At 49.8% G+C, this 10,000-nt stretch overlaps 1 protein-coding gene across 1 annotated transcript in view; it reads left to right on the forward strand.

Annotated features, from left to right (window-relative positions):
• The window catches only part of kcnh3 (potassium voltage-gated channel, subfamily H (eag-related), member 3), a 161,781-nt gene that overhangs the window by 95,982 nt on the left and 55,799 nt on the right, over nt 1-10,000 (forward strand). The window contains 3 exon segments of the mRNA XM_061234144.1: nt 2,897-3,036; nt 4,612-4,867; nt 9,495-9,652. Coding sequence (XP_061090128.1) covers nt 2,897-3,036; nt 4,612-4,867; nt 9,495-9,652 — 554 coding nt within the window.

The raw sequence follows: 10,000 nt of genomic DNA on the forward strand, positions 1-10,000 counted from the left end.
TCTGCTGTGATTGCTGCATACTGATTTAAACGGAACAAGGTCAGTCCATTTGCCTGATCAGACACTTGACGGTCGTGTCTGTAACCGACGCTTGATAGAACACGGACAGTCCGTTTGCCTGATCCATGTTTCCTCGGTTCCTTGGTTCCTCGGTTCCTTGGTTCCTCTGTCCTCAACACACAAGGAAAGGACAGAAGGAAAGGAAGCAGGTAGTGAAGATAAGCGATTAGAATGAGCCCTTTGACACTATCATTTTACATCAGCTATAGAGCAAGGCAGCGTGGGCAGAACAGCTTCTCACTCACCTTACATTAAGTACATTACACTCCTGAACCCGCTCACAAATACGCTGAGTTCATTACTAATTACGACTCAACTCGTGTTCCCTACAATTACAGTAGTATTAGCTGGGAACTGGCACAAATACGGTAACTGACTGTGTCCCAGAATAATTCATTTGGTTGCATTTCTTCTGGATGCGTGTTGTGTTTATTGCGAGCACATTATTTAACGGAACAGTGTGTGCTTCTCCTGAGCAAGTGCTTCTCCTGAGCAATGTGTCCGCCTTCAGCAGAGGGAATCATTACGTGATTTCAGGCAGCGTGTCTGTGTTTAAGTACAGAAGCCAGGCGGCGTGTCTGCGTTTAAGTACAGACACCACACATGTCTGTGTTCACATGACGTGTCTGTGTCTGTGTTCACGTGGTGTGTCTGTGTCTGTGTTCATGTACCGTGTCTGTGTTTAAGTACAGACACCACACATGTCTGTGTTCACGCGGTGTGTCTGTGTCTGTGTTCATGTACCGTGTCTGTGTCTGTGTTCATGTACCGTGTCTGTGTTTAAGTACAGACACCACGCGACAGATGAGTGGAGCAGCAGCTTTTTGGGATGATTTTTTAACACATTTGTGTTGCGTTACGAGTCTATGAGTCAGATCCCAAATATAAAGCCGTTCTCAGAAGGTCTCAGGACGAGTTTTGCAGGGATGCATCTGCTTCAGGTGTCTAATATTGGCTGGTTTCCATAAAGACACGGACGTTTCAGTCTGTCTGCTCCGGTGTGCTGTGCAGGGAGGGTCGGTCTGGCTGGGGGAGAGCGGGTCTCATTGCACTTAAATAGTGTGTGTCTGTCTGTGTCTGTGTGTGTCTGTGTCTGTGTGTGTGTGTCTGTGTGTGTGTGTGTGTGTGTGTGAGTGTGTGTGTGAGAGTGTGTGTGCTTTATTGCTCTTTAATAGCGTGCGACGCTGTTTGCACAGCCGAGCGGGATGAGGCCGGTCTCTCAGTCTGGCAGACACAGACACAGACACAGACACACACACACACACACACAGACACAGACACACACACACACAGACACACACACACACACAGACACACACAGACACAGACACACACACACTCATACACACACACACAGACACACACACACACACACAGACACAGACACACACAGACACACACACACACACACACACACACACACACACACAGACACACACACAGACACACACACAGACACACACAGACACAGACACAGACACACACACACTCATACACACAGACACACAAACAGACACACACAGACACAGACACAGACACACACACACACACAGACACAGACACACACACACAGACACAGACACAGACACACAGACACACACACACACACACACACACACAGACACAGACACACACACAGACACAGACACACACAGACACACACAGACACACACACAGACACACACAGACACACAGACTCAGACTGAGAGCCCCAGCCCACGCCGGTCTGCTGCAGTGTAAACACACAGAGCCACGCGCCCGCGGAGGTCATGGCCTCACTGTGTCCCGCACGCTGTGTGTGCTCATCACTCATGAAGCCCCGCAGCCTGGAGCACTGCTCTCTGCTGCTCACCCAGGGGCCGGGAGACTGCCAGACCACTTAACTGCTCAAACAGCCTCCTGACCTCTCCCTCTCCCTCTCTCCTTCTCTCTCTCCCCCTCCCTCTCTCTCTCTCTCTCCCTCTCCCTCTCCCTCTCTCTCTCTCTCTCTCCCTCCCACTCTCCCTCCCTCTCCCCCTCCCGCTCTCCCTCTCTCTCTCTCCCTCTCTCTCCCCCTCCCGCTCTCCCTCTCTCTCTCTCCCTCCCTCTCCCCCTCCCGCTCTCCCCCTCCCGCTCTCCCTCTCTCTCTCCATCTCTCTCTCCTTCTCTCCCTGTCAGCTAACCATCACACCATAGCCAATGGTGTTACACTGTGGTCACTGGCGCTACTCCGCGGTTACTTGGATCAGATGGGGTTACAGTGTAGCCAATGGGGTTAAACCATGGTTACTAGGGTAACACCACAGCCAATGGGGTTAAATCATGGTTACTAGGGTTACCCCATAGCCAGTGGGGTTAAGTCATGGTCATTGGTGTTTACCGTTGTGACACGCTGGTGTTGTACGTTCACCTGTGGGCTAACGGCGATACGCTCTGAGGCCTGAGGCCTGAGGCCTGAGATGCCCGGACACGAGCAGGCAGGACGGAGGAACAGAGGGACACTCCAGCCCCCACTAAAGGAATAAAGAGACGTCTCTTTATTTCCGTCTGTGAGGTTTGGCAGCGCAAACACATTCGTCCTGCCCGATAAGCCTCTTAACCGGAGCCCAATTGAATTCGGAGGCCAATGAATCGCCACAGAGCTAAACAGATACGGGGTAATGGCAGACGGAGCTTGTATCTTCCTGTAGTGGAGACAGACACTTCCAGACCAGGCTTGATGCGGTGCTAGAGACTATTTGGGTTTTCAGTGAACTGAGCATTCAGGTACACTTTAGTGGCAGGAAAAGGCGAGCGTTGCTGGGCTGAATGGCCTGTTCATTGTGTGATGCTAATTTGTGTTCCCCCCGCCCCCCAGATGAGGAGACGGGTCTGGAGGTGCACCGGGTCACCCGCCCCCCCGGGTTCAACGCCAATCGCAGGCGGAGCAGGGCGGTTCTGTACCACCTGTCCGGACACCTGCAGAAACAGGACAAGAGCAAGCTCAAGATCAACAACGTGAGTGTCCGCCCGAAAACCCCACACCTGCTGACAGCCATGCACCTGTGAACTCACCTGTAACACACCTGTAAACTCACCTGTGAACTCACCTGTAACACACCTGTGATCACACCTGAAAACTGACCAGTGTTCACACCTGAAAACTGACCAGTGATCACACCTGTGACCACCCCAGCGCCTCACATCTACAGAAAAACAGTACAGTGCAGCATACAGTTCTGAGCAAAATAGAGACCTTTATTTAACCAGGGAGAGGCCTGGCACACTACAGTGGCACACTGAGAATACAACAAATACACAACTATACATCAAAATACCGCAGGAATGGAGAAGCCAAGATAAAAATGCACAGAAAACTAAAAAGCAAGTACAAGTCTCCTGAAAAACATAATTCAAAAGAAACCTGACGCCCTTGATGCAAATAGATTTGTCCAAATTGAGAGTAACTTGTAGCTGATTGCGTTTAAGAGGTGTGAAAAAGGTGACGCATGCAGTCTATGTGGCCCGTTTCCAAAGCAAACATTTCAGTCCAGGCGACGGGAGCCTCTTCAAAGGAGCCGCACCATCTGCTGGAGAGGCTTCAGCGTGGATCCTCCGGCCTGTAGGGTCTGGCCACACGCGCTCCTCTAATGCAGCGTGCGGTCCTCGAGCCGGCGAAGGTGAGGGCGACCTCACCGGAACCGCGCGATCCGCACGGCCGGCTCCACACGGACGGAGCCCACTCGGCGTCCAGCTCCCACGCACGGCGAGGCAGAGCTGACTCCGCCAGCGAAGCTGTTTAGGGGTAATCCGCGGGATGGGACGAGGCAAATGAGATTTCACACAATCAATACAAGCCCCGGTGCCCTGATCAAGTGAATTGGGCGGGGTCAAGGGTCAGAGCTCGCAGGTGACCCGGCGTGTGTTTGCGTTACCTGTGAACGCTTCGCATCGATCGCCATGGCGATGAAAAGCCTTTCAGCGCGGGGGCAGAGTGACCTTTTCAAAAACCCGCCGATGCGTAAAACGGCTGTGTGCTGACGCGCGGTGTCTCTGTGTGTGCGCGTGTGTGTGTGTGTGTGTGTGTGTGTGCGTGTGTGTGTGTGTGTGTGTGTACATGTGTGTGTATGCATGCGTGTGTGTGTGTGTGCGTGTGCGTGTGTGTGTGCGTGTGCATGTGTGTGTATGTGAGTGTGCGTGTGTGCATATGTGTGTGCGTGTGAGTTTGTGTGTGTGTGTGTGTGCGTGTGCGTGTGTGCGTGTGTGTGTGCGTGTGCATGTGTGTGTATGTGAGTGTGCGTGTGTGCATATGTGTGTGCGTGTGAGTTTGTGTGTGTGTGTGTGTGCATGCCTGTGTGTGTGTGTACATGTGTGTGTGTGTGTGCATGCCTGTGTGTGTGTGTACATGTTTGTGTGTGTGTGTATGCGTGCGCATGTGTGTGTATGTGTGTGTGTGTACGTGTGTGTTTGTGCATGTATGTGAGTGTGCCTGTCTGTGTGTCTGTGTGTGCGTGTATGTGTGTGTGTGTGTGTGTGTGAGTGTGCGTCCGCCCCACATCTTCACGTGTTCTTTCCGTTTTTTTTTTGTTCCAGAACATGTTTGGGGAGAAGCCGCCCATCCCGGAGTACAAGGTGGCGGCCATTCAGAAATCACGCTTTATCCTGCTGCATTATGGGACCTTCAAGGCGGGCTGGGATTGGCTGATCCTGCTGGCCACGTTCTACGTGGCGGTGACCGTGCCGTACAACGTCTGCTTCACGGTGGCGGGGAGCCGAGACGAGGGAAGCACCGCCCCCCGCAGCCCCCCAAGCGTCAGCGACATCCTGGTGGAGATCCTGTTCATGCTGGGTAAGGCCTGCTAATGTGCTAACGTGCTAACGCTTCCTGTCCCCCAAGCGTCAGCGACATCCTGGTGGAGATCCTGTTCATGCTGGGTAAGGCCTGCTAACGTGCTAACGTGCTAATGCCTCCTTTCCCCCGAGCGTCAGCGACATCCTGGTGGAGATCCTGTTCATGCTGGGTAAGGCCTGCTAACGTGCTAACGTGCTAATGCTTCCTGTCCCCCGAGTGTCAGCGACATCCTGGTGGAGATCCTGTTTATGCTGGGTAAGGCCTGCTAACGTGCTAACGTGCTAACGCTTCCTGTCCCCCGAGCATCAGCGACATCCTGGTGGAGATCCTGTTCATGCTGGGTAAGGCGTGCTAACGTGCTAACACGCTAGCGCCTCCTGTCCTGTTACTGCACAATTCAGCAAGTCTAGTCAAATCATTTATTTATTCAAAGCAGTAGTCCTCACTCCAGGTCCTGGAGAGCCGCAGGGTGTGCTGGTTTCTGTTTTTGCCTTAAAATCAGCAACCAATTCAGAGCCAAGAAACCAGGTGAGGTGAGTTAACTGCGTAATCAAATGCTTTAATTTCTCAATTAAGTGCTGAGTAACAACAAAGGCCAGCACACCCTGTGGCTCTCCAGGACCTGTGAGGACCACTAATTTAAAGTGGTGTTCACAGAGGTCCAAAGGCACTGTCTATTTCAAACAGAATAAAAGATCAGAACAGATTTTTTTCCATCATCAGACCCAGAAGCACATCGGGACAGTAAGTCTGGTGCGCTGTTGAATGAGGTGTGTTTTGCTAGGGTTGGAGTGAAAACCTACAGGACGGTAGATCTCCAGGAACAGGGTTGGGCAGCCCAGCTCTAGCTGTTGAATGAGGTGTTGCTTTGTTAGGGTTGGAGTGAAAACCTGCAGGATGGTAGATCTCCAGGAACAGGGTTGGGCAGCCCTGCTCTAGCTGTTGAATGAGGTGTGCTTTGTTAGGGTTGGAGTGAAAACCTACAGGATGGTCGATCTCCAGGAACAGGGGTTGGGTACCACTGATTTGATGCAATCAAACGGCATACTGTCATAATGAGCCCCTCACTTCCGCTCACAGCTCCAGGAGAGGTGGTTATTTATGGACAGGCCAGAGTCCAGCAGGTGTGTAACAGCTCTAATAGGCCCAGCGGTCTGAGCGCTGGATTAAGTGTCTGAGTCGCGCCCTCCCTGGTGGCGGGGAGGTGACTCTCATTACGGGCGTGTTTCAAACATCGATTATTTAACGAGGGCCTGAGATGGACGTGGAGCAGGGACCGGTGATGAGGTGGATCAATGGAGGAGCACTGCTGAGAAACCCCCCCCCCCAAAAAAAGCACGTCACCCCCACCACCCCCTCGTCTCTGCGGACTTTCAGCTGTGCGGCCGTAACGATTCTGCCAGCATCTGACTTCCGTCTCAAAGAGGGACTATTTTTCTAAAGATATTTTTTATTGGACAGTATATAGTATAGAGAGACAGGAAGAATGGGAGCGAGAGAGAGGGGAAGACATGCGACAAATTGTCAGACGGTCGGATTCGAACCGCCGACGTCGCGGCTCACAATGAGCATGCGGTCAGTGCTCTGCAGGCTGCGCCACCGAGACACCCCCTATTTTTCTAACGCGACACGTTATTCATCCAAGCCAAAACTTTATGGACAGGCTAGTGCTCTTCGAACTTTTATCTGTGCCGTTTCTTCTCTTGTTGCGAACACAAGAGTCGTTCTGTCATGTATCCCAAACATCTCTTGACTGTGAGCGGTCAACAACATTGTGTGGCCAGCAGTAACGTGAAATATTATCTTTTTGTGTAGAAAAATACTGGATTTAAAAAAAATACATGTTCAAGCTGATTGTAAACTTCCAAACAGTAAGATACATAAGACTGCTCAATGACAACGGTAAGAACTAATACATATATATACATATATATACATATAGGAAGGTGTAATGGTTATTATTCGCTTAACACAAATTATTCCTTAATATTAGTTTTGTGTTGATATTACATTTAAAACATCATACATACTGTACATTATTCATACATTTCCTATTAAATTCCTTCCTTCTAAATTGCTCCAAAATATTTAATTAATCATCAAACGGTTTCTAAATCGCCGTGTTTCCGTGGTTTGTGGCAGTACAGTATATCACACGAGCTTTGAACTCTTGAACGTACCTGAGATGATTGAGATTCGGAGACGGTGTCCGGGGAGATACGGCGCTGTTTACCCTCGCGGTGGCTGAGCTGAGAACCACGCCAAAGGCAGCATCAATGCGTTATCTGTGTTGCCGGCCTAATTCCTCACAACCATAATCCCACCTTTCATCCTTACGGGAACGCCGTGTACGACGGCTTCATCAAACCCGCCTGCAGCCTCTACCTTTCATACGCCGCTGATTACATTTGTGTCTGGGAATAATTTTATTCCGCTAATGATGCATTTTGTACCTATGAAGTGAAATCTATGATAATCAACTTAAATGTATAATTACCGTGATAAAGATGGAGGTATGTTATCTTAAATACTGCCTGCTAGCAGTTCGCCAATCAGTTATTTCATTCAGTGGAGCCAGTCTCTGGACTGAATTATTATTATTATTATTATTGATTTTTTAAATAATAAAGTGTGTTTTCTTGAGGGGTGCAATCTATAAATCAACTCAGGTTAGAAGTAATTAAGCTGCAGATCATGAAAATAGATCATATTTGAGATTTTTTTTGAAAGATAAAATCATTAAGATTTTAACAGAACCTATATTTCCCCAAGACATGTTTTAAATATGTGTACAGAGCGTGGGGTGCTATGACATACAGTAATAATGTTCATTTCAGAAAATTATTCGGATGTTGAATGGGTTTATCGGATTAACCTTCAGTGTTGAAATTACATCAATATTTCTAATCATTCCAATATGACATCATACTGTTCATATTGTTTCCTAATTATATATTTTTGGGCAAAATATAATATAGATATAAAGGTGCAGAGTAACCCTGGGTTTAAGGTCTGAGGGCAGCTGATCTGACATCATTTCGATATTGCACTAGGTTTTACCGTCAGGGTTATTACCAACCTCTTTCTCATTGACCTGGCCTTTTTGTAACACAGAGACCTTCTGAAAATGTCACAGAAGATCACTCTAAATTGGAATATTATGCAGTCCTGTTGTGGATTTTGAGATTCTAGGGGGGGGGGGGGGAATGCCTCTTCAGTTCAGAAAATGAGTCCCAAAAAAATTGTCTTTGGCTGAAAGAGTCAATCACACAGTCATTTTGTGCTATTCACAAAATAACATTCATGTTTTTGAAAAATGGTGCCAGCACAAATTACCATTACTAGTGCCTTCTTTCAGTGATGTCGCCACTAAGACCTTTCCACACGCAGAAGCACAGTCAGTTGGACTATTTGTGTGTGACGATGAAAGAGGTGAGTAGTCCAGTCAAGTCACATCACATCACACAGGTTTGGAAAGCACCGTCTGAAAAAGTCAGACATTGACATGTACAAATAGGTAAAGAGATACCCATGTGTACATATGAGTATAAAAAGAAACAAAAACAAAGTTTATTATGATTAAAAATAAATTTAAAAGACACATCTAGCCTGAAGAGCAATATGTAATAGTAAATGTCTCTTCTCTAACTGTCCAAAAAAAAACGTTTTAAGTTTGGACTCGGCACTAGCTCTGTGATCCAAACCTCAATTAGAAGTTTGTTCCACAGCAGTGGGCCTGTGTGCGATTAGGTTCATACGGGATAATAAGATCGCTCAGATATTTCGGTACAAGGCCATTCAAGGTCTTAAGAACGAGGGGAGAGTACGAGGTGAGTCATCCTGCCAAAGCAGTTTGTGGATGGGCCCCATGGTCTGGTATCTGTTCAGGCTCTGTTCCAGTGTGTGGATGGGCCCCATGGTCTGGTATCTGTTAAGGCTCTGTTCCAGTGTGTGGATGGGCCCCATGGTCTGGTATCTGTTAAGGCATTGTTCCAGTGTGTGGATGGGCCCCATGGTCTGGTGTCTGTTAAGGCTCTGTTCCAGTGCGTGGATGGGCCCCATGGTCTGGTATCTGTTAAGGCTCTGTTCCAGTGTGTGGATGGGCCCCATGGTCTGGTATCTGTTAAGGCTCTGTTCCAGTGTGTGGATGGGCCCCATGGTCTGGTATCTGTTAAGGCTCTGCTCCAGTGTGTGGATGGGCCCCACAGTCTGGTATCTGTTCAGGGTCTGGTCCAGGGTGTGGATGGGGGTATCTGGGGTTAAGGCCCTGGTCCAGGGTGTGGATGGGGGTATCTGGGGTTAAGGCCCTGGTCCAGGGTGTGGATGGGGGTATCTGGGGTTAAGGCTCTGCTCCAGGGTGTGGATGGGGGTATCTGGGGTTAAGTCTCTGTTCCAGGGTGTGGATGGGGGTATCTAGGGTTAAGGCTCTGCTCCAGGGTGTGGATGGGGGTATCTGGGGTTAAGGCTCTAGTCCAGGGTGTGGATGGGGGTATCTGGGGTTAAGGCTGTGGTCCAGGGTGTGGATGGGGGTATCTGGGGTTAAGGCTCTGCTCCAGGGTGTGGATGGGGGTATCCGGGGTTCAGGCTGAAAGCTGGGCTCTCTGTTTCTCTCTCGCTCCCCCAGACATCGTGCTGAACTTCCGCACCAGCTACGTCAGCACGTCGGGCCAGGTGGTGTACGACGCCCGCTCCATCTGCGTGCACTACGCCACCACCTGGCTGTTCGTGGACCTGATCGCCGCGCTGCCCTTCGACCTCCTGTACGCCTTCAACGTCAGCGTGGTAAGCCCCCCCCCCGCCCCCTCCCTTCCCCATTCCCTCCCCAGCGCTCCGTGCCCGACGGACGCTGAGGAATAGGTCTCATTACCGGCCCGTTTCGCTCCTGGCGGCCGCTTTCAAAATGGATCTGGTCCTTCCAGCGCCGAGCAAGTCCAGGGGGTTTCGCTCCGCGATTGAGTCAATTTCCAGCCCAGGTTATTACATCGATTTGTTTACGAACGGAATGTCGCGCTAATGTTAAATACGACCGCAAACGGGCCAATTAGTGTCGCTGCCGAAAAGACAACGCGCCTCACATACATCAAGTCCCTGAGACGAGTAATTGCCTGTGCTTCAGGTAGTGCATTCTGT

The sequence above is a fragment of the Conger conger genome, chromosome 3, assembly GCF_963514075.1.
Source record: "Conger conger chromosome 3, fConCon1.1, whole genome shotgun sequence".
In the NCBI taxonomy this organism is placed as follows: Eukaryota; Metazoa; Chordata; class Actinopteri; order Anguilliformes; family Congridae; genus Conger; species Conger conger.